This window comes from Rosa chinensis, chromosome 2 (assembly GCF_002994745.2).
Source record: "Rosa chinensis cultivar Old Blush chromosome 2, RchiOBHm-V2, whole genome shotgun sequence".
NCBI classification, from domain to species: Eukaryota; Viridiplantae; Streptophyta; class Magnoliopsida; order Rosales; family Rosaceae; genus Rosa; species Rosa chinensis.
In genome coordinates, this window is record NC_037089.1 from 2474786 (window position 1) to 2501166 (window position 26381).

At 36.3% G+C, this 26381-nt stretch overlaps 1 protein-coding gene and 1 long non-coding RNA gene across 2 annotated transcripts; both read left to right on the top strand.

The window, feature by feature from the left end:
- Nucleotides 1-16469: 16469 nt before the first annotated feature.
- LOC112189662 lies at nucleotides 16470-17867 on the top strand. Its single transcript, XM_024329010.1, has one exon. It carries the CDS (start codon nucleotides 16470-16472, stop codon nucleotides 17865-17867), a length of 1398 nt encoding a protein of 465 aa, XP_024184778.1.
- Nucleotides 17868-18644: 777 nt separating this feature from the next.
- LOC121051587 lies at nucleotides 18645-19343 on the top strand. The gene is made up of 3 exons (XR_005806140.1): nucleotides 18645-18948; nucleotides 19041-19140; nucleotides 19251-19343. It is a non-coding gene; the product is annotated as an uncharacterized LOC121051587 (long non-coding RNA).
- Nucleotides 19344-26381: the final 7038 nt, after the last annotated feature.

Genomic DNA, 26381 nt, shown 5'->3' on the forward strand with positions numbered 1-26381 from the left:
CCCATCAATCCCAAGAAGAATATTGGGCCTCTGAGACTCTCAGTCACAGATTACTGTACTGAACAAAACCGATCGTATTCAGGTCAGAAATAAAAAGGGCTGACTACCTTTGATCACATTAATTATAATTAATTTAATTTATATTAATTATTTACTAGTAATTAACAGCTATGCGAAACCGATCGTATTAAATTATATGCGGCTACGATGCAACTTGCTTGCCGGATCTGACGGTGACGGTTACCCTAGTGGGGGACGGAGGTGGGACCCCTCTCAGATCTGTCTCTTTATAATACCTAAAAGGTGTTGCTTCACGCGCTATGGGGAATGTTGGTTTGCAGACGCCTGCTAATGACGTGCGTAAGATGACATCGAAGGACAACTAATTACGAGCAAATTAGGAGTTTACATAGTTTAAATTAGATCTGATCTTTGCATTTATATTTTCGAAAGTTCAATAATGTTTACATTTATATTTTTCAATTATAATGTTAAGAACTTATAACACATTCTCTAAGCAAAAAACAACCTTGCCAGCTCCAACCCGTGTCAATGTAGGTTGTCACTGATTAGCTTTCCATCTAGCTGTAATAATTAATAAAGCCTCCGCGCGTGACGCTCGCGTTTGCACCAGCATTTGGGGCTGATCCCAATGAGACCTAAATAAAAGGATTAGGGTGCAAAATTATTAGAAATGAGAAATTTTTTTTTTTGGGTTAAGGAGCGAAAAATTACGGGGTAGTCACATGGCGCCATGTGGGTAGTGAGCCCCACGTAACCGTGGGAAGGCGTGATAGTACACTCCCGTATTTCTCACGGAGGTCGCCTTGTCGGGCTGGTTTTGCGGACAACGATTTACATAATCCCCAAGCCCAAATGAGGCTCTTTCTCATTGGTCAAAATTGGTGCGCACGTTAAGCCTCTGTGCGCTCCCTTCTGTGGCGTCATTTTGCATGTGATAAATCAGCTTCTTTTTTTATTTTTTTATTTTTTTAAGAATATCATGTCGATATATTAAGAATATTCAGGTCAGAAATAACTATTACATATCCTCTCTCTACCGTTAATGAGTAGATAAAGAGTTTGTGGTAAACCACGGCGATACATAGATTAGATCTTATTTGATGGTACCCATGCTCACTTATTCAAGAAAGTCTATAAACTATGTTACCAAAGACAAGTAAATAGCCTAATTTTAAAAGCAAATAAACTAAATTTTCTCTTTACCCTTAACACTAGGGTTTGGAGGTTTGGTAGGGTAGATTGCACTTAGCACTTCTTCAGCAGATACCTTCTTAGTCTTGGAAGGATTTTTGATCTTCGACTCCAGAGGCCTACCCTTCTTCTTCTTGATTGGCAGTGTTTGCTCTTTTGGGATTGTACCCTCTTTGGGTACCAGAACTCCTCTTGGAGCCTCAACCAAACCAAGAGATTTAGCAGAGAATTTGGTGTGGAACTCCGGGACTTTTAGCTTCTTTGGTATCATAGCTATACCCTCTGACGTTTCTGTAGAATCGCTGTAAATCTATATGTAATTAGGATATCATTTAATTAGGATATCATGTAATTAGGATAAGTTTGTTTCCTATTAGAGTTAGACTACTCCTTTGTGCTTGTATATATATCCTCATTGTGTGATGAATAGAATTATCAAATTAACCTTGAATTGAAGTATTCTTTTCTACTTGGTATCAGAGCAGGTTCAATCCTTTGAACTTGCGCTGCATCCTTTGAATCCTGAATCCCGAAGAACACCGCAAACCGCTGCGTACCACCACCGTTGAAATCAAACCATCCTGAATTTCAAAACACCATCACCTTACCTTTTTTCGAAAAAAGAAAAAAAACTTTTTTTTCTTTTCAAAACATTTATATCCATCTTGAAACCCTTGAAAATCCAATCCTGCAAAAATCATGAATTCCTCAATGATGCAATCAGAGAAACAAGTTATGGGGCATTCGGTGACTACCGAATTTTCTGTTATGGCTCAACGCAAACATGGTCCTCCTCCAGGCTTCTCGAGACCTTCTCCACTCCGTCCTTTGGGTAAACCAAATCCATATGCAAATAAAAGGTGCGTTGCTATGAAGTGATTGGTTACCCTGATTGGTGGGACTTCACCAAGAAACCGCGAAAGAATCTGGGCAAGGCCGTTGTTGCTACTACAGAGGAAGTTTACCTAGACAATGCCTCTGCTAATGTAGCGCAGTCAGGTATGAAGGGTAAGGTTACTTTTAATAGTACATGGATAATTGATACAGATGCATCTGACCATATGACCAATGACCCAAGTCTTGTGAAAAACCTTAGACGTTCCCCTCAAGACGTTGTCTCTACTGCTGATGGTACTCAAACTCCGGTCACTGGAGAAGGTTCTATTGCTTTATCTGATACCTTAACCCTTGAATCTGTCTTAGTTGTTCCATCACTAGCTTATAATCTCCTGTCTGTTGGTCAAATTATTTTAGCTCTTGCATGTATTGTGACATTCTATCCGTCTTTCTGTGTGTTTCAGGACATTCTGACTCGACGGATTCTTGGTTATGGTGTTAGAAGGGGGAAATTATACTATCTGGATCTGACAGAGACTGGAAAGAAACATAAGCATCTTTTGGGCAAGCAAATCAGATCAACGGGGTAGAGAATGCGAAGGAAGCTGTATGGTTATGGCATCGCCGTTTAGGTCATCTATCATTTAGTTATCTTAAGAAGCTGCAACCTCATTTGTTTTCAGTTGTTAGTGATTTGGATTTCCACTGTGACATTTATGAACTGGCCAAGAGTCACCGTATTTCATATTCACCAAGTCTTAATAAAAGTCTTGTTCCTTTTATGAAGATTCACTTTGATGTCCGGAGTCCTGCGAAAATTCTTTCTCTTTCTGGAGCTAGGTATTTTGTAACATTTATTGATGATTGCACTCGCATGACATGGGTGTCATTACTGAAGAATAAGAGTGATGTATTTGGAATGTTTACCGAATTTCACAAAATGGTGGCAACTCAGCATCAACAATCCATCAAAGTGTTTTAGTCTGACAATAGTGGAGAGTTTGTGAATGACCCTATGATTGAGTTTTGCCAGTCACATGCAATTCGTCATCAAACCTCCAATTCTTATACTCCTCAACAGAATGGTTTAGCAGAACGGCAGAACAGGCAGTTGATGGAAGTTATTCGTGCTTCCTTGTTTGGCATGAATGTACCTCGGTCCTATTGGGGAGAAGTAGTGAAATTAGCAGCATATCTTATCAACCGTACTCTTTCACGGGTGATTGAGTTTCAAAATCCTCATCAGAAGCTTCATACACTTTTGATCATCCCTTCTATGCCTAATTTGGAGCCTCGGCTGTTTGGGTGCACAACTTATGTTCATATTCCCAAGCCTTAACGCAGCAAGCTTGATCCGCGTGCCCGTAAGTGTATATTTGTTGGTTATGCTGACTTCCAAAAGGGTTATCGATGTTATGATCCTCTTACTGACACTATACATGTCTCTCTTGATGTTGCTTTTCGTGAATCCGAGCCTTATTACTCAGGGGGAGCTTTTCAGTCTTTCCTTCAGGGGGGGAGAGGTTGTGAAGGGAATCCTCGTTCTATTATTGATTTTGATGTCTTTGAAGACTTAGAAAATTTGGAGGAACGATTTGAAGGTAGAAATTCGGAAACAGAAAATGCAGTTGCCGAACAGAGCATTGTGAATTCCGAAACAGAAAATGCGACTGCTAAACAGAGTGTTATGAATTCTGAAACAAAAAATGTAACTGCCAAACAGAGTGTTGTGAATTTCGAGACAGAAGAGATGACTTTTCTGGATAGTTTGAATCAAAATCAAGACGTATCTGAAGCTCACACACAAGATATTCCCCCTTCTGCATCACCAACTGAAGATCCCGGTAATAATGATCCACCTCAGGTACCCCTAAACTTTAATGAGTTTTCTGGGTTAGAAAGTGTCAAAACTAGGAAATCACAAAGGGTTACCAAGAGAATTCCTAAGAAACAATATGAATCAGATATCAAAGCCAAAGCTAAATACCCTATAGCTAATTTTATGTCTAATCATAAGATTTCCGGGTCACATGCACTTGTTGTTGATCAATTATCTACTGTATCTATTCCTAGTAAAGTATAGGATGCATTGACCTATCCAAAATGGACAAAGGCGATGAATGAAGAATTAGAAGCTCTTCAAAAGAATACAACATGAGAGCTAATACTTATGCCGGTTGGAAAGAAGACTGTAGGATGTCGTTGGGTATTTACTGTGAAGCTTAATGCAGATGGAACTATTAATAGATACAAGGCAAGGTTGGTTGCCAAAGGATATACACAACGTTATGGGATTGATTATGAGGAGACTTTTGTACCTGTGGCAAAGATTAATACTGTCCGGATTCTAATCTCACTTGCAGCAAACAAAGATTGGCTCTTGCACCAGTTTGATGTGAAGAATGCGTTTCTTAATGGGAATTTGGAGGAAAAATTGTACATGGATGTGCCCCCAGGTGTTAAGAATTACCCAAGTGACGTTGGCAAGGTGTGTAAATTGAAGAAGTCTTTGTATGTCCTGAAGCAGTCTCCAAGAGCTTGGTTTGGAAGATTTTCAAAGTCCGTGAAAGCCTTTGGATACAGACAGAGCAATTCTGACCATACCTTGTTTATCAAACGCAAGAATGGTAAGATTACAGCTCTTATTATGTAAGTTGATGACATGATTGTTACAGAGGATGATCCGAAAGAGATGAATGAATTGCAAAAGTATCTGTCAAAGGAGTTTGAAATGAAGGATCTGGGACAACTGAAGTATTTTATGGGTATTGAAGTTGCAAGGTCTAAGAAGGGGATTTTGCTTTCACAAAGGAAGTATGTCCTTGATTTACTTGTTGAAATGGGGATGCTGGACTGCAGACCAATGGAGACACCCATTGAGATGAATCACAGACTTGTTATTTATCCTGATCAAGTTCCAACTGATAAAGGGAGGTATCAACGTCTTGTAGGAATGTTGATTTATCTTTCACATACTAGACCTGATATTGCTTATGCTGTGAGTGTTGTTAGTCAATTTATGCATTGTCCTAGTGAAGAGCATATGGATGTAGTCTTTCGTATTTTGAGGTACTTGAAGATGGCGCCAGGTAAAGGGTTACTGTTTCAGAAAAAAAGATGAATTGGAAGTTGTTGGGTACACAGGTGCAGATTGGGCTGGTGATAAAACTGGCAGACATTCTACATCTGGGTACTTCACTTTTGTTGGAAGGAACCTTGTCACATAGCTTAGCAAAACGCAGAAAGTTGTTGCCAGATCAAGTGCAGAAACTGAGTTCTGAGGTATGGCATGAAATGTTGTGGATTAGTAATGTCTTGAAAGACCTGGGTTACAAGCTTAAAAAGCCTAAGGATTTGCATTGTGATAATACAACTGCCATTGAGATTGCACATAATCCAGTTCACCATGATAGAACAAAGCATGTGGAGGTTGACCATCATTTTATTAAAAAAAATCTTGACAGAAAGGTTATTCGCTTTCCATTTGTAAACTCAGAGAAGCAATTAGCTGATGTTCTTACTAAAGGAGTGTCCAGGAAGGTATTTGACAACTCAGTTGACAAGTTGGGCATGATAGATATCTATGCACCAACTTGAGGGGCAGTGTAGAATCGCTGTGAATCTATATATAATTAGGATTTTATTTAATTAGGATATCCTGTAATTATGGAAAATTTGTTTCCTATTAGAGTTAGACTACTCCTCTGTACTTGTATATATACCCTCATTGTGAGATAAATAGAATTATCAAATTAACCCTGAATTGAAGTATTCCTTTCTACTGTTTCACCTAGCAGAAACTTGAGTTTCTTTAGGGAGGACTGAGGAGAAAGGGGAAGCTGGCCTGCTGCGCTTCAAATCCGCTGATACCTCTTCAAAAGGTACCAGAGCTAGGGCATCCCTTACTAGTACCCTCAGTTCGATCAGCTCGAGTCTCCAAACCTGTGTTTCGAATAACAATTGGCTTTCAAGGCTTGTTGCCATCATAGAAGCCAAACATATTACGTGCTACAGGAGATAATAAATGTGTTTGCACACCCTGGAATTTGAATGCGCCATTGACAAACCTGTTTTTAGCAAATCACATGAATGATTTTGACAATAGGAGGCCCACTGCTCTGTCTCATCAGAAGCCTTACACAGTGAGATCGCCTGACAAACATTTTGGGCATGGTATATCATATTACACTTCCTGCATTTACCAATCAAGTTCTCGAAAAAGAAATCTATCTTGGCCGCGACTCTAGGAGCAAGCTTGAGGGTCATTTTCTGGAAGACAGGTTTGGAGATTTCATGTGCTATCCGAACCCTAATCTTACCAAAGTTGTCAAACAGCTTTTGATCTAACTCCTGGTACGTCCCAGACATGGAGGCCACATTCATGATCGTCTGTTTCTCTTTCAAAGCCGGTGGGATGTTATTGATTCTCACCCAAAAGTATAGGGTGTCCAGCGATACCGATTGAGGCTCAGCAAAGTCATCATAGCCTTGCATGATCACAGGAGCTTTGTTGAAATACCACAGCCCCCCTCTAAGTACCTTGTTCTGATCCTTTCGATGATCGAAAGAGAAGACATACCGGTTTGGAGGCCGATCTTGCACCTTGAACGAGCCATCTAACACCTAAACACATCGAAAATGACGTTGCATATCCACAGTGTTGCATGCTTTCCTCATTAAAGGACGAGCCAACAAGAAAGCTTGGTGGATTTGTCAGCCATGTGGGAGATATCAACGATTTCGCCTCTAACTAGAGCCAGAGGGGCGGCAAAAGTGGCTGTAACATCCTCGATAGAGGCCATCTTGCAATAGGAGGAGGGCACCGTAAGCAGATCGGCACTAGAGTTTCGTTGTTTTTGCGGCAGAGAGGCAGCGCAAGGGTTAAAAAATTCCTTTTTATTTTATTATTATTTTTTATTTGACAATTACACAGTGTCCTCAAAGGCTTCCTAGCTAGGCCCAAAGACTAATCCGTGTTCGGATGATCTTGTTAGAACGCTTCCTCCCCCCTAGCCACCAAAAATATATTGGGATTTAAGTCCCATAAGCGTCGGCGGGATACATTTATTAGGTGTTTTGTTTTAATCAAAGGTTTTGTGGGTTAATCACAAAAAGGGCACCAGCTGGCACCACTTAATTAACCCAAACTTTAATCATCGTTTTTTTTTTCTACTAATAAGTTTATGCTTTTATCGTTCATCATTGTCAATTTGTCGTTTCGTTTGATTTGATTTTTGATAATACCCCAACTATATGACCTACCCTTTGATTCCTTACACTAGTGGATCCACTTCAGTTTGTTGCAATACATTCACCACTATGTATAGATTTTTCTAGCAAATGGATTGGGGGTCGGTTTATAAAGGCATGGCAATTTCCTGAGCTTTCAACATAAATGTACACAAACCATGTGGCAATAGAAGATGTATGAGTAGCGTTATGATAGGACACAGTGAAAAGGAAGTGGCCGAAGGCGTTGTCTCATTGATCCTCCATACCACAGAGGTATAGTATATATACACCCACAAGCATGTGGCAATATAAGATATATGATCGAGTAGCATCGAACTTTCATACAACATAATATACTCTACTTAATTAGCGTGTTTGATATATTAATTATTTTGTCACAACTCTTAGCGTCAATGTTATATGGTAGGTAGTAGGTACATAATGAAAAGAAAGTGGCAGATCAATGGCGGAACCTCATTGTTGCTTGAGATGGTCATGACCCCTCTAAGCTTCTACATGATTGTATATAATTGGCTAAAAATTTTCATTTTTTATATATAAATTGTCACAAAAACTGATGATTGGCCTCTCCAAATCATGTAAACTATATTAAGAGCCTCCTCAATTCTGGCATTCTAATTTTGCCACTGTGACAGATGGAATTGTCTTGTACTCGATCCTCCATACTAAAAAAGTTTTGTAGAGTTTATAGATTGTCATCTCTAATGTTTTGCACTTAAACATGTATGATCCTTACAAATAATGCGTGCTTTGTGGACTTTGAACCTCAACCCATACAGTCAATCTGCCATAAATTTTTCTATTGTTCCACAATGTCTACCAAGCAACTGGTAAGTTGTAAATTGTAACACTACCATTGTTTGACTGGAAATTGTCACCTAGTCTGTTCAGAAATGGTAAACGATAATAGAATCCTTTATGGTATATGTTTAGTAATAGAGTATTATCTCCTTCATTTTGTAATTACCATCATCGAGAATTTGAACATACGGGATTCTCGTACGTGGGAAAATGATCGAGTTTAATGGAATGTGCACGTCTGGTCTCATTTTGGCAATATTATACCTGGACTTCATACAACAAGTTAAAATTGTGAGGTAAAATATTCGTTGAGGGAAAGTTAACTTGGTGTTTCACACTCTGGGGCAGAGTAGCAGAAGCAGAAGTGAGTCAGGGTCTAGTGTTGTGCGCACGTGTAGTAGGGTTAGGGTTAGGGCGGCGACAATTGCATGAAAATGCATGCATTCGTTTGTCAGTACATCACTGACACCATCTACCAACACACATGCCCGCCCTGCCTGACACGATTCAACCCCCCTTTGTCGATTTGATCGGATCGATTTAACGCCCGACTTTGTCTTCTCCATTTTCCCAAACCCCATTTCGATCATTTCCATTTTGGCTCTTTCCTCTTGTTTTTCCAGCTCCAACTTTTCTCATTTCCACCCATCTCTTATAATAATGCACGTCTTTTCCAACTTGAATCTGTTTCTTCACCTAAATGTATCAGAGAATTGGTGGACTTACTGTGCCTGTGTTTAAATCAAACAGCTTGCAATTTATAATGCTTTACATCTGCAATTAAGTTGTATGGTTTGATTGGTTTTGTACTTTTTATTATGATAAAGTAATGTGGGGTTCACATCTAAAATTAATTGACAATGGATGGAGTGACCCAAATTCTTATAAACCCATAAGCAAAGCCTCATTTTTCTCATATGAGATGTATATATTATCAACAATAGGAGAGTCTGTGTTTGATTCTGAATACCCTACTAGATTGTACAATGAGCTGCACAGGCAGACAAAACATATATAAGAGTTTGAGACATCATAGATCATCTAGCTGTATATATGAATTATGAGAGGGAGATCATCCATCTAGCCAGGATTCAAAAAATGCCAAACAATACTAGCTTTAATTCCTCCTATAGATGACCCTAAATTTTAGCTTGTGATCAATAAGGTGACAACCCTTCTCTCTCTCTCTCTCTCTCTCTAAATATATATATATATATATATATATATATATATATATATATATATATATATATATATATATCGAAAGAGAGAATTGAGCAAACAAAGGAAAAAGCATGGGGGACATGGTTTAAACTTTAAGAAAAGCTCGAGCAAATGTAGAGGGTATTGTGTACAGAAAAGCTCGAGCAAATGTAGAGGGTATTGTGTACTGAACCATATGAAGATGACAAAGACCTAAAGGTGAATATATAATCCATATAAAGTCTAGTGGCCAAGTTTTTCTTATTATTTATTTATTTTCTCTCTCTCTCTAAATATATATATAGAGAGAGAGAGAATTGAGCAAACAAAGGAAAAGGCATGGGGGACATGGTTTAAACTTTAAGAAAAGCTCGAGCAAATGTAGAGGGTATTGTGTACTGAACCATATGAACATGACAAAGACCTAAAGGTGAATATATAATCCATATAAAGTCTAGTGGCCAAGTTTTTCTTATTATTTATTTATTTTTCAAATGGCCAAAATAGGGTTGAGTTAATTGTTTTGCTATAGCCTAGCTATAGTTAAAACTCATAATCCATGAAAATCAGATTCTATATATATCAGATCGATCTGGTTGTTCCTCTCACTTGGGAGTTATGCATATCCTTTACCAAGCACAAGAGAGAGGTAGCCTAGCCTAGCTAGGCACCCTTAACTTCTAGAGGTTAATTTACCCTATAGTTCAAACCTAATGAACCGTGAGTTAGACTATTCTAAAGCACTCATTCATTGACTTCTAAATTAAAATATAAGCTTGGATAAATATGCTTAAGAATTAGCTACCCCAACCCTAGCTACTAATTAAGGTTGAACTCTTGGCAGTTTTCTCGTCCTTTTTGTCATTTTGACCTAGAACTTTAGGTTCATATCTTTTTGCACAACCCATATATGTTTGTGATAAAGCTCTTAATTTTATTTGGACACATCCTCAGAATATAATCTTTAAATAAAATAAGGCCGTGGCAATTCCCATAATATGTAGACTGGTTTTCACATATTCTATAAATCGATCTACCTAAATTTTACTAGCTACAAATCAATTTTACTGGACAGTCTGATTTTACTACCACCAACAAAGAGCAAATGAACAAAACATTGTTCGATGAATACTACATTGGGCTGGTCAAGGTAGACCGCGTTTCAACCAACAGAGGATAATTGGGCCTATAACTGCAATATTTGCATTCTTAGAAATTGGATATTTTGAACCAGGATATGAAACACATAATTTTTGTCAATAGGATTGTTACTGCAAGATCCTTGTCTACATATATACTACAAAACGTTAAGAATCTAGCATCTTGGAAGTGAGATTTTCTTGTAGGAGTCCACTCTAAACTGAAGAGTACAAGGAAGACGATGAAGATCATTCTTGATGGGTTTTGCTGTGGAGAGGTAATGACTAACCCTTTCCATTTGTCTTCTGTCAGTTACCAGCTTGCTATCCAATAATGTCGGTCAAAAAGGGTAAGGATTTGCTAAGAACTGTGTAAAAATCATATAAGTTCATCTTCATTAAGCAGCGGATTTTGGCTATACAACATGGAGATTAGAAGATTTTGGTAAGTACTAGTACCCATGTTGGATGCAAGAGACTTGTACAAGATGAAAATCTTCCTATGAGAAGCAAAGTTTTGAATAGGTAGTAGAATGTGGGTGCTCTCTTTGGCTGCTGACCCGTAATACATAAGTACAAGGATGAACCATGATCACAAGTGACTAGGTGAGATAAGCTGCAATTGTGTAAGTGCACATGTATCCATGTTTTTTCATTTTGCATTAAGGTGTAGTTGAGTTGAGTGAAGTTATGACATCTGTTTGTGCTGCCAAATTTGGTTTTGCTATGTGAAAGGCACCTTGGAGGGCATATGTAAAAACCATATACATGCTCACAACATATGCATACAAGTTTTGACAACAATCACAAAAGAACTAAAGCTTACCTTCAACAATCATAGGCATAGATTCCATCTCTGCAGCTGCAAACACGATCACTGAATATGGTCTTCTGTTACTTACCAACTTGCTTCTCAATGGACAGAACAATATGCAAAACGTGGTAGTAATCAGGGACCAATTCATTTGTGTATATATGAGACTTAAACCTCAAGAAGCTTCCCATTAAAGCATTCCTTATCAGATTAGGTTTCCTAGTTAGATTCTTAATGTATCACATCTTGTAGCCTTTTTTGTAGACTAAGCAATGGATTACTATCCTTAATAAATTGATACACTGCTTCATTAAATTACTAGTATTGATTTACAGTTTGTGTCCATGTTAAACTAGTTTTGACATTAAGCTAATTATCAATTTACTATATGTTAATGTGTGACAAGTCCATGTTGATTCTAACAACATAGGCTTCCAGTATAAAATAGTATTGCACCTCACTTAAACATGGTTTTGTCTATAAGAATTACAAGAGTTACAAGAATCTTTTGTCATAGTGGCAATGACGGTGACATATGCAATACGCCATCGTCTGTTGACCGAGTCTGGATACATGTTCCATTAGTTTATTGCTTTGGCAGTTGAATCTATTGGTTTCAACTAAAGTTGGTGAAGAGGGACTAGATATTCATTCAAACTTGCTGCCTTATACGATTTGATATTCCAGAAACTGTTGCTAGCTGCTTACTTTATACAGTATCGAGGTCGTGCATGCCTCATTCTGAATATGTATTTTTGGTAAACAGGCATGTTTTCTAAAATCTATTGGTTTTATCTCATCTCATTTGCTAAATTCTTATTCTTTCTCCAAGTTAGAGTAACCATTTTTGTTTACAATGCGGTGGTAGTCAGAAAGCACTATTAGAAAAACAGGTCCTTTCACAAGGAAAGTGTTGTCACAGAGGTTCACACAGACAATTATCTGTGTATAAAGTGCTATAGTACACACGGAAATCCGAGTGTATATATTTTCCACACAGACTACTGTGGCCACATAAGGTTCAAACTAGGACCCAATATTTTTCAATCTAATTTACACACGGAGTCCGTGTGAAATAAAGTACAATTCAAAGAATCCTGTAAATTTGTCGGAGTGTAAATTAAAAATTCACACTGTTTTCTGTGTGAAATATCTCTTCACACGGATATCTGTGTAAAAATATGAATAATAAGATTCCAGCACTAGCTTTTAGTCATGTCAAATAAGTGTAAATTTAATTTACCCACTGTATTCCGTGTGAATATGTAAAAACATAAAATTCTAATATCAATGTTTATCTTATCAAAATTTTATTTTCAGTTTACACACAGACTACTGTGTATAGGTTACAATAATTTTTCTTCAGCATCCTCTATAAATTCAACATCACCTTTCCTTCCTCTCCAAAAAATATCATCATCTTTTGTTAACTTTTCCTTCGGACTGAGTTCTGAAGTTTAGTCTTTGCATTTGTTGTCTTTCAGTTAATTTTTTCAAGAGTAAAACCCACCACTAGGGTCAAAACTTTTCTCCACCGGACAAAATGATACCCAACTTTCAAAAGTGATCAAAATGATACCTAAGTTTTTAAAAGTGATCAAAATAATACCTAAATTTTTAAAAAGAAATCAACTTGATACCCAACTTTCAAAAGTGATCAAAATGATACCTAAAGTTTTAAAAACAAATCAATTTGATACCTCGGTTTAATTTTTTGTAACTTTTTGTTAAAATTGATCACGTGTGATGCAGTATTTTATGGGGTTATAATAATATTTTACACAAAAAACTATTTTTCAATTATTTTTTATTTTACTTTGTTAATTCTCTTCTTCTTCTTCTATCTCTGCCTCTCTCTCTCTCTTCCCATTTTTCTTTGTTTCTTTAGAAGTTGGGAAACATCCGAACTTTATTTGTTTCTACGATCGATTGTAGAATTGAAATTGAATGGAAGATTTTTTTTTAATTCTATAGAAGAAGAAGATTGGGTTATAGATGATTGATGGCCCTCTGACCACAAATCACTTCAATTTTTGTGCTTGATTTTGCATTTGATTTAACAAAGAAGTTTTAAAAAAGGGAAAAACTCACAAACAGTACCTGAACTATAGGCCACTAATAACTTTCGTACCTAAACTTCAAAAACTATCATTTTGGTACCTGGACTTTTCACCCTGATCCAAGATTCATACCTGGGATCCACTTTGCCGTTAACGGTGTTAACTTTGTAAGGGTAAATTTGTCTTTTCACTTGCAGGAAGAGAGAGAAAAAAAATTAAAAATTAAAAAATATATATATGAACAGTGCCCATGGTAAGAGAGATGAACAGTGAAATGACAGATTTACCCTTGTAAATTTAACACCGTTAACGGCAAAGTGGATCCTAGGTATGAATCTTGGGTCGGAGTGAAAAGTCCAGGTACTAAAATGATAGTTTTTGAAGTTGAGGTACGAAAGTTATTAGTGGCCCATAATTTGGATACTGTTTGTATTTTTTTCCCTTTAAAAAATGGCTAAATACTGACTACTACTTAGTTTGGGTCCAAAATCAATTCAGTCTCTAAACTTCTAATTTCATCAAGAACACTCCTGCACTTTCAATTTTGATCTAATAGGTCCAATTTGTTAGTCTTCCGACAATTGAGTCATTTAACTTGTTGATGTGACTCATATATGGCCTATGTTTTATGATGTTGTGTTGAGGTGGCCTGCATAGTCAATTTTGGAGTGAGTCCCACTATTAGAAATTTATCAAATAAATAGTTTTTCAACAAATAATTCAACTATAACTTGAACCCATAACAGAATATTAATGAATTGGACCTATTAGATCAAAATTGAAAGTATAAGGGTGTTTTTGATAAAATTAGAAGTCCAGGGACTGAATTGATTTTGGACCTAAACCACAGAGCAGTAACCAGTATTTAGCCCTAAAAAAAAAAACTGATGTATCAAATTGATTTGTTTTTAAAACTTTAGGTATCATTTTGATCACTTTTGAAAGTTGGGTATCAAGTTGATTTGTTTTTAAAAATTTAGGTATCATTTTGACCACTTTTAAAAATTTAGGTATCATTTTAATCACTTTTGAAAGTTGGGTATCATTTGTCCGGTGGAGGAAAGTTTTGACCCTAGTGGTGGGTTTTACTCTTTTTTCAATGTCTTCTAAGCGTCCAAATAGGAGTCGTAATCATGGACGAAGTCGTATTCGCTCTACATCTCCTCCAAATGATAATTATCTTTGTAACTCCAGTATAGATGTTGGTGCACAAATTCCTCCAGTTACCTCATCACTTGGTTTGAGTTATATTAATAGTGTTCAACCTGCTGCACCTCCATTGCCTGCTATACAGGTTAACCCTTTAAATTCAGGAGTTGTTAATTGTCTGGGAGGCCGAGTTTTACCAGCTTGGTTTTATCCTGGGACAGACCCTCGTTACCCTATTAATCTCAGTAATGACGATCTTGAAGTAAAGCCTCGTGTTTTCCATACTCGGGTAAAGATTGAAAAACCAGAAGCCAGTCCATCTTGTCCAATCTCCACCATTGTGATTGATGTCTCATCTGATGAAAATTGAGAATGTATAAGTTGTACGCATCTTATAATAAGAGCATATTCGATTTATTTTCCTGCCTTTTAGTCATTGTTTGTAAAATTAGGTAGTGTTTGTACTACATTTGCTTGCATGCTAGTGATGCACAAATGTTTTATTTCTTTATCTATGTTATGTGAATGTTATAAGTTTTTATGTGTTATATATTCATATTCATCTAATAATATAATATTATTATATTTTTGTTGGGAATGTTTGTAATTTTAATTTTAATTTTTTTATAAGTATATAACCTTCTGTCTAAATTTCCCACTAATACATTTCTTTTAATTAAATGATGTATATTCCCACGGATTTCCTTGTGAATATTGGTTTATATCTCTTTAATTGTCTGCAACCACAACAAAGACATAATTATTGTTTTTATCATTTGCAAAAACACGAAAATCTCTTAAGAGTAGTTCTGCACTTCAAAGAGTGTTTGTTTCCCTTCCAAGAGATTTGATCCATTCAGCTTACTTTTCCATGCGTAGGAGTTCTTCATGTCTCAAAGATCTAATGATCTGTAAGTTAGGAATCAACAGATTCCCTTTCTTCATCCACTAATTTCATGGAGGTAATTAGACTCTTCATCTCTCTAATCTGATCAGGGAGATTACATAGTGTATAACTGTATATGGTTGGGTTTTTAATGGATTTCGTTATTTTAGTAGAGATTTGAGTTATAGGAAGTTGTTTGTCTAACTCTGTAGGTGAGATGAAATTATTCAGTCAAGAACATTGTTTAGTCAGACATATGATCTTGATAGACAATTGAGATATCATGACCTTGTTTTATTGTGCCTTTTCTTCTAGTTTCTATTTCTGGGCACCAATCTATAGCTCAAGTTGTAAATTTTGAGTTGTTAGTTGCTGCGGTATTGCTATTTGTTTTACATGTTTGAACTTTCCACGGATTTTTATTTTGTTAACCTTTGAATCTTTGATTGATTCTTTTTGTGTTACTCACTTGTTAATGTGTAATTGCTGAGTTTCATTAATTTTGTCAAGCCCTCATACCTGAATATTGTTGGTATTTCACTACTCAGTACTATACACTATTGATGGAAATGCTGCAATATACTTGTGCTTTTATTATTCTTCAGATTGAATGGGTAATTATGTTGTTTGTCAGATATGCAGCATGGCAATAGATGTCGTTGAGTTCATTTCCTCATATATGTAAATAACATGGACAAAGAATGGGTTTTTCTTGATCGTGATTATGATGAATATCAACAAGGACGGGACGCATTCATCAATTATTCATTACAGTATTCTTCATTCCCAGACAAAATCAAATGCGCTTGTCGAAAGTGCCGCAACAGATGGGCGATGCTCGTGGAAATTGTTAAAGACCATATTTATGTTAACGGCTTTGATCCGGTCTATATTAATTTGCCATGGGTAGAGCATGGTGAGCAGTTACCGCAATTAGAAGCCATCAATATTGCAGCACCATTAGAGTCACAACATCCCACCATAGTTGGTGATATACCAGACATGTTACAAGATGCTTTTGGCATTCATGATAATGACTATGTCCCAGATGTGATGATTTTTCCAATCAAGATCCTTGTCTAACACCTGATGCAGCCAAATTTTACAAGCTAATGAGTGAAGCTGATATGGATTTGCTCCCTGGTGCTCGTAAAAAAATGATTGACTTCTTGGTCAGGTACTATCAACTCAAGTTTTTGCATGGATGGAGCGATGTTTCATTCACAGAGGCATTGAAGTTGTTAAAGGCTTCTTTCCCTGGAAGTGAGAACCTCCCTGCTAGTTTTTATAAAACTAAGAAGTTGGTGAAAGACCTTGGCTTGTCATATGAAAAGATAGATGCCTGTCCAAATGACTGCATGTTGTTTTGGAAAGAACATTTTGCTGAGACAAATTGTAGTATTTGTGGGGCAAGTCGGTACAGCGCGAGGCCTACTGAAGATGGAGCAACTGGTAAACTAAGATCAGCAAAGGTACTTTGTTATTTTCCATTGGGACCTAGATTGCAGCGGTTGTATATTTCTCGGCACACATCAGAGTTAATGACATGGCATTCTACTAAACGTACTAAATACGGGAAACTCCGTCATCCAGCGGATTCTCCTGCTTGGTCCAAGTTAGATGAGATGTATTCAAACTTCAGAAATGAGAGCCGTAATGAACATTTGGGTTTGGCAAGTGATGGGTTCATTCCATTTGGAAATATGAGTACTTCACATAGCACTTGGCCGGTTGTAATGACAGTTTATAATCTTCCTCCTTGGTTGTGCATGAAGCAACCTTACATCATGCTCTCTTTGCTTATTCTCGGACCTAAAGGGCCCAGTAATGATATCGATTTTTATTTGCAACCGCTAGTAGAAGAGCTGAAGAATTTGTGGAACGAATGTATTAAAACATATGATGCTTTCACAAATAGTACATTTACAATGCGTGCAGCCATATTATGGACTATAAGTGATTTTCTAGCGTATGCCATGTTGTCTGGTTATAGTACGAAGGGTTATAAGGCTTGTCCTATTTGTATGGAAGAAACTGATTCCACCAGATTTCATAATGGGAAGAAGGAATGTTTTATGGGTCATCGACGATGGTTAGATGAAGACCATCAATATCGTGGTTGGCGAAACAACTTTAATGATTTTCCTGAGCATTGTGACCGACCAAAGCTGATGACAGGGTCTGATTGCCTTAGAGCTATAAGTGGTTTGAAGTTTCAATTTGGGAAGGGAACAAAATCTCCTCTGACTCGAAAGCGATCATGTTCGAAAGGTGTGCCTGAGCCGTACAAAGGGAATTGGAGGAAGATTAGTATATTTTTTGATCTACCATATTGGGAGCATTTGTTGCTACGTCACAACCTCGATGTTATGCATATCGAAAAAAATGTAACAAATAGTGTGGTTGGGACATTGCTTGGGATCAAATGGAAGAATAAGGATAGAGCAAAAGCTCGTGAGGACATGGTACTTCTAAATGTTAAGCACGATCTTCACCCAATAACACCATGAGGATATCCTCCTGCAATTTTCAACTTAAAAAAATGTTGAGAAGTCCACAATATGCAAGGTGCTAGCTTCAATACATCCACCAGATGGGTTTAGCTCTAATGTTAGTAATTGTGCGCGCATTGAAGAAAGGACTTTGGTGGGACTTAAAAGTCATGACAGTCACATTCTAATGCAATATCTTTTTCCTATTGCCATTCGTCGAGCCATTAGTCATAAGGTCTTGGTCACGGTGTTACTTAAACTAAGTTCATTTTTCAAACACTTATGCAGCAAGGTGGGATCAGTTGAATATTTTACCAATTTGTCTTCTGAAATTGCTATAACACTGGAGTCTATCATGCCACCTGCATTATTTGACATCATGGAACATCTTCCAATTCATTTGGCTGACGAGGCTACTATAGCTGGACCGGTTCATTATTGTTGGATGTATCCTATTGAAAGTTACAACCATTCTACTAATTAGCTTTCACTTTTACCCATATATATGTATATCAGAAACCTTGTGTCTATGCTTCAGTGTGTTTATTAATGTTTGAATATATATTCCCAGGCTTCATTGAATATCATTTATACTTATTAGCTTTTACTTTTACCATATATATGTATATATGTATCAGAAACCTTATGTCTATGCTTCAATGTGTTTTATTAATGTTGAATATATACTCCCAGGTTTCACTAAATATCATTTATTAACTTTGGTCAAATGCAATGATGATAATGGTGAATTGCAAGTTTTTTATAATATTGTGTTTGCTGTTAGTAGGTATTTGTTCAGGTTAAAGAAGTATGTGAGAAACAAAAACCTTCCTGAAGGTTGTATTGCAGAGGGGTACATAATAGAAGAGACACTTTCATTCTGTGTTATGTATCTAGCAGATGGAGTGGATTCCAAAAGAACAAGAATAGGTCAAAACGCAGATGACCCAAATAATGTTCATAGGTTGGGATTGCAGATCTTTGCTCATAAAGGACATGCTCTAGAGAAACCACATGAGTTCAAGCTAAGTGATGAGGAATGTTTAAAAGCTCATACACATGTTCTTATCAATTGTCCTGATATCAAGCCTTACCTACTGTGAGTTTACTAATCAAAGTTAATAAAATATGGATATATGATATGGACGTGCTAGTATAATTAATTTATATTTCTAGTTTTGGTACTCATAGTGAACATGTGGATGCTGCTAAAAAGAAGAGAGGTTGACGCTCACTACAAGACTCAGAGAGATTGGCAAATTTATCTTTTGCTGCATACTTCAAGAAACTTGTAAATTGTTATGGATTTTCATTTTAGTTTCAAACCATATGACCATGATACATCAGCATACTGCATACTGAAATCACTATAACTATTTTTTTTTTCAAATTATTATGTAGATAGAAGAAAAGGCCTAGATTGGTGATAGAGATATCGATCCTGATATCAGAGCATTAGCTGCTGGCCCTGTTAAAAAAGCTGGAAGATACAAGATATATGTTATAAATGATTTCCGCTTTCATGTGAAGTCCCTAGACACCAAATCCAATTCTCAAAATTGTGGAATTTTTGTTAGTGCTGGAAGAAATTGTTATTCTACTGCGCATGACTGCCAACCAAGAGATGGAATGCATGAATACTACGGTGTATTAACATATATCATAGAGCTAAACTACCATGGTGGTCGGAAAGTGTTATTATTTGATGGTGATTGGATTGATAACTAGTCAGTCAATCGCGGGATTAAAAAGGACGAGTATGGATTCTTATTAGCTAACTTCAATCACTTACTTCCTAAGCCTGACACTTTAGTATTTGCCTCACAAACTTTAAGGTCTTTTATGTTAAGTGTCCAGTTGAATTGGATTGGGATGTAATTGTGAGGACGAGTCCAAGAGATTACTTTGACGTGGGTGCAGACTAAGTGGCTGAACCATATGCACATCAGGAACTACACAATGACCATGGTGATGTCGAGGATGTGACTGTTGCAAGATCAGATATGCCAAATATTGTGTTAGATTAGGAAAAAATGAAGATAATGTTGTATTTGGTCATGAATGGTATGGATCACTTTGCATTACATATTTTGATCGATTATTGTACAATTTGGTTGTGGATCATTTTGCTGTTGATGAATGTATAGCTTGTTGGCTTCTTGTAGCTTTATTGTCCATTTGATTCCACCAAATTGCATAATATGTGATTTATATCCTCCATTGTCTAGTATTCTAGAACAATTAGTGAGAAGCATCTTCAGTTTGTCTGAGGGATTAATTTAGAATTATGTTGCTACTACAAATGAGATAAAAGGGACCTAACGAGCTAATTAAGTTGGATAGAAATATAATTTGTAAAGTTCTTAAAATTAACCATGGCAATAATATGGAGATATGATGTTTTGGATGTACTTGTAACCACAACAAGTACATAGCAGTCCTTGATTAATGCTAGTATTCGTATGATGTAAGTGTGATTTATTCTTCATGGTGTATTGGTGTAGGCATGTTTTTTTTCACATTCAACTAAGTTATTTTTAATAATTGGAAAAAATAATAATGGGTTGGTAGTAAAAATATATTTCATCAGAATGTTGGGTGATAGTACAGAACAAGGCATAAACCACGTATTTATTTACAATTATGTGGTTTGGTTCGTTTTGTCAATTTTAAGAGTTTGACATTTAAAATGACACAAACCTATGAAGAAGACAAATGAATATGAAACCAAAATTTGTTTGCAGCGGGAAAGCAAATCTATATCCCGCTCTTTAAGAAGCTCACACGGCCCTCTGTCCATAGAATGGGCCTAGTCCATTTAATCTTTTTTAAGATATACACGGAAACCTGTCTAAAATCTAAATACTTAGTTAAATGGAAATTAGGTGGAAAACTTTGGGTTAATTAGTACTCTCTGATAGGAGCATAAATGTGATAAATATAATGTGAAACCTTTATACTTTTCTTAGCTATTTCCTTTAAAAAGTCAATTTTAACTTTGTTTTCTTTTTAGGTAGTTCGTGGAGTGATTCAAGAAAAATAAGAGCTTAAAGAGAGAAACAAAACCATGGATCATGAATTAATGATGCAAAGGATCAAAATTGATTAACCTTTTGGCTGGAAATTACAAGGGAAGTCCACAGAATTTGTTGTGCAAAACAGTTGCTGCAAAGCAGAAACTGCAGTTTCAGAATCAGTTTTCTAGGAACGGTTTTGAGGAGCAATTCTTGCACTCTTCCAGATGCACCTTTGCAGAAAGGGCCAGCGATCCTTGAAGACATGATGTTATACTTCAACAAGAGCCAAAGAACTGGTCATAAGTGTCAACGAGGCAGTGGGAAATCTAAGTCGAAGTATGCTTCCCGATAAGGCAGAAACTGTCAGCTTTTCACGAAGCTTTTTGGGAGATCTTTTCCGGAGATTTTATTGGAGTTTTTCCAGAAGGTTGATCAATATAGAAGATGTGATGTCATAGAACACGTGGGAGTCAAGAACCATCCAGAAACTTGTCAAGGCAAAGTTGTTCCTTGTCCAAGAAGGGAGCTTCAGAGACAGAAATTGAATCCTAGTCAAAACAGGGCATTTTGGCCGAGATTCTTCTTTGGACGGATTTCCAGGGCATTTTTGGAAGGTTATTGCTGCTGCAAATATTAAGGAGAGTCCTAGAATAATTCTACAAGATTACAACAAGATTACCAAGGCTTGAAAATCATTTAATTGTACACCAATTAAAGGAATCCTCAAGCAACAAGGGAAGGTACTTTAAAAGCATTGTTGAAGAAGGAAACTAGGGCTGAACTTCTCCTATATATATTGAGCTTCTGCACACGTTGAAGTGGACCACGCCTTTCACCTTCTCTTCTATCTCTCTTTCTCATTCATCCGCCATCATCTTTTTCTTCTTTTTCTCTATTTGTTTTATTTTGGTTTTTAAAACAATGTGTAACTAACTATCTTTTTATTAGGGGCAAGGTTTGAAGCCCCAATTATGTAGAACATATGTTTGTTTAAATTTAGTTTCTTGATCTTTGGTGTGAATTGGTTGTTTATTTCTGCTTGATTGAAAACTTTTACGTGTTTATGTTCTTTGGGTCGACACTTAGGATATATGCATGTAATTGGAGCTAGGTTTAGAAAATAATTCACCTAATCGTCTTGTTTTCTAATCCACAAGTATGCAAGGCTTTGGACAAAAGCTGATGTTTTAGACAATTAGAAGAGCATGCTAGGTAGGCGTTCCACACTAGACTGCAACTCTATAATCAATCGTTTTCATGAGATCTTAATGCTTCAAATATGTTGACACTATATGTGTTGTTGATAGGATAGCGTTCTATACTTTGATTGCATGTTTGATAGGCTTAGCTATTGTGCGTTCACATAGACTAAGTAATTAGGGAAACATTAATAAGGGACATGATCTGCTCCGACTTGTTTCTTGGTTGATTTCTGTTCACACCTTAGTAATTGAAACTAGGTTAACTTAACATTGTTCGAAAGTAATTGGTGGTGGATTTCCTAGTCTCTAACATCTTCTCCATATTGCTTTTCAAACTCTAAAATCGTTTTTGTTTTCTTATTTTCCTTTTATTTTCGTAGGAACATAAAAACCCCAAATCTGTTTCAACTTAGGATTGCAACGCACCCTTCTATCCCCATCTTGTCCTGCCATCTTTTTCCCTCTTTGACGTTTTTCTTTTTCTTAGTTTTGTTATTTGTTTTATGCTTTAGTTAGTTTTGTTTTGTTTTCTTTTGTGTGAATTATAAAGTTACCCTCAATCCCCGGCTTGAACGATCCCTGCTTACACTATATTGCTAACGACTACATCTTGCAGGGCTAAGTTGAGCGTCTATTTTGGGCGTATCACTCTCAAAACACGAAGTGTCTCTCATACTCACCTGATAAATCTCGATCTTTCTCCCCAAACTCCGACTCTTTCTCCCCAAACCCTAAGTCTATAGCTTTTACCAAACCACATCTGATCTATAGCCGAAGTCTGTGATGGTTTAGGCTACAGTCTATATCTGCACTAGTCTTATTACAGGTTTGAAATCACTCGATCTTCTGGGAAAATGCTGAGGCAACTGATGAAGTCCAAAATTGAAGCTTTCACTACTAGGTACTCACTACTTGAAAGGATCTACGATCAATTTTAGGTCTATTTCATTTATATTTGTTATGGATTGTTGATTATTATATTGAGATAAAAAGGATTGAAGGAGTTTTGGTTTGTTTCATACACACACACACACAGTGGATAGGCGTTTTGTTATTCTATTATATGAGATTACTTACTAATAATTTGATTGAAGATAGATCTAATCTTTTAAATTTTGTTTATATAAACAAGTGCCTTGACCTTATTTGCCTGAATGTTAATTGGCTTCAGTAATAGCCATCTTCAGTTGATTTTGTTTCGATTATGAGTACAGTTAGGAAAAGTGCTACAATAAAGTAATTGGATTAGTGTTACAAATATGATTCCATTCATAGACCGTAACATATATTGTTTTAGATATGGAGGCCTGTAATGGTGATGAAGATAATGTCCTTGAGCACTTAGGCTTGGACAATTTCACAGAAGATGTTGGGAATATTGTTGAGATCACCGAAAACGACAACGTAATGATAACGAAGATGATGAGTTAAACGGAGACAATGAGGATGATAGTGGAAGAGGAAAGAACATAATAAAATGGGGTAGGAACGGAGTGAGGGAAAATTTTTTGTGGGATGATGGGGGTACTCCAATATGGCCAACACAGAAGTGTGGAGAGTTTTCTCGTTACCTTGGATATTTGGTGAGTGATGGTGGCCTGTATCCTATCGATGTGGAATCCTTCACTGAATTTAAAAAGGGAGATAACCATGATAGGATGTGGGAAAAGGTTTAGGCATGAAGTTTACCTTGGATATATGTAAAACAGTAAAAGTTGAAAGGTTTAAATGTACGCATTGATTTAATATTATATTGAATGACTTGCAGGGAACTATTGATTGGTCCAATTCGGAGACGGCAAAAAGAAAATTCACAATTATGAAGTATGTAATAGTCATTATCAATGAGCGTTGGAGACATCATAAGCATATATTGAAGAAGACATTTTGGGAACCTTATCAGAATTCTCCTTCAACGTTCATGTGCAGCGACAATATTGTTGACAGCGGTCAATGGGTAAGGTTTGTGACCAGATTGGAAAAGCAGAGACAAAGGTTTGGGAAACAAACAAAAACTTTTATATGTGATAATAAATTAATTATTAATGAAATTTCTTCAACAACAGTTGATGTAGCTGGTTTATTCTTAATTGTACTTGCGTATAGGAAAAAGCTGCAATTAATGTCAGAAATAGGAAACAAAAGAAGATGAGCCATACTACTGGAACAATGACTTATGCAGCAAAAATTTATAAATGGGTGACTTTCCTTGTTTATTTCACTTTTAAGTTTTAATCCATCAGTATATCATGTGTATTGCAGGTGAAGACTTGCTTCAAGTAATTTGTTAGGAGGTTAGATTGATCATTGGTACTTCAACTGCATATGGGAATTGCAACCCTCTATAGAGGATTAAAATGGTTCAATTATGCATTCTTATCATATTTGCTTTTTCTATATATAGGGTATATCTGATTGATTTCATACTTCTAAATTTTTCAGTTGTAAAACAAGTTTATTATATATTTCTATATATATATATATATATATGTGTGTGGTTCTATAATAAACTATCTGCATTAATTGCACCAAGAGTTTTATTTTTAACTAGTACTGATTTTGGCCGCAAGTAGAAAACAAAAAGGATGCACCGCCGAACCGTAAAGAGAGATTCAAGATAACCCACCTAAAGAAGGGATCTAAAATAGAGTACATTGATGAAGCATCAACACAGGCTGTGGTTAGAGTTATAAATTTGAGAACAATTATTTGCATTATAATTGAAATTGCTGTAGCTTAATATGATTGTTTGTGTTCAATGGTTGTAACTTATCTTTGAACAAAAAGAAGCAGAGAAAGCTAACCAAAACATAGATATAACCCCTAAGGTTGTAGAAGATATATATGCTGACGTGTTTGGTTTTGAGAGGAGGAACTGAGTTAGAGGAATGAGAACGGGATATAAATGGGCTGATGTTCCTTTTATCCATACAAAAAACAAAGGGATTTCCAAAGAGGTGGAGGAACTAAGGGCTGCTGTGGAGGAACAAAAAAGTGTGTCTGCAAGAGCATTGATGGAGGTTGAGATTGAGAATTGAATTTGCAAGGGAAAGGAATGAAGTCGCTGAGAGAGAAAAATAACGTGAGGCAGAGTTGGATAAGATAAGAGCTGATCAACTATAGATGATGAAGTTTGCTGCTCTTAACTTCATCATGATGTTTGTTGCTCTTAACTTAATCATGTTTTTGTTGTTTTGATCCTGGTTTAATGACTTCTAGATTTTGTATGTTTTTGTCCAAAATTTATAGGAGTTATTAATCTACTGTGGCATTTGCCATTGTATATATTGAATAATATAATTAAGCTTTTATATTTGGGTTATATCTTTAAACTTTCTGTTGTATATTTTATTTAATAGATTTTTTTTAAATTTTTTTTGGAAGGACAGCCACAGTTATATCATCTGTGTGTAGGATGCTGTCTGTGTGGAACATTGATACTACAGTGCAATTAAATGTTTGTAAATTTGGAAGTTAATATAATTGGGATTCATATGGGACCCACCTAATATAGCTCACACGGACAAGCTTTCCATGTGAAAATGATTTAGCAACGCTCGCAACACGTACAAATTATGAATTCGTGGCTGTACTGTGTGAAACTGCCCATACACACAGATTTCCGTGTGTATTTCAATGTATTCACACATAATCCATCCGTGTGAAAGGACCTTTTTTTTTATTAGTGAAGAGTTGGATTTAATAGAAAACTTCAGGAAAGATGATCGAAGATCGAATGAATGTGGAAGTTGATTTTAGAACGTCCAGTTAGACTTTTATCAGTCCAAAGGAAGGAACGTATAAAGTCTGTATTACTTCGATCTGGATATAGCATTTCATTGTTACACCAGTACTATTCGAAGCTCCCACATGATGAGTATGCTCCTATATTGATTGCTTCTTTTTTTTCATATTCATTTCCTTCAAGGCTATGACTTCATTAGCATGAACAAATGGATAAAAATTTGATACTTCTTTTTTTATTTTTTGAAAAGAAAAGTTTGATACTTAATAATTAATTAGCATGAGTCAATATGTATATTGTTGAAGGAAGTCGACATTGAGTGTGTCTCTTCAAACTAGGGTTTAGTTCTAGAGTTGTAATAGGAGAAAGTTCTAGATTTCCTAGTTATGTTCGGATTCTATTACTTTTCTTGTACTCTGTAAATTCTCTATATCAAGGGCTCATATTATCAATAATACGACACAATTCTCTCTGCAATTCCATTTTTACTACAACACGTTATCAGCACGAGCCCTAAGCCTAGCCTAAAAGAAAAAACCCTAAAAACCAAAACCCGAAAAAATCCCTC

What these genes read in the sequence shown, in the direction of transcription:
- LOC112189662 (XM_024329010.1), top strand. Translation starts at nt 16,470, where the DNA reads ATGAGTGAAGCTGATATGGATTTGCTCCCTGGTGCTCGTAAAAAAATG.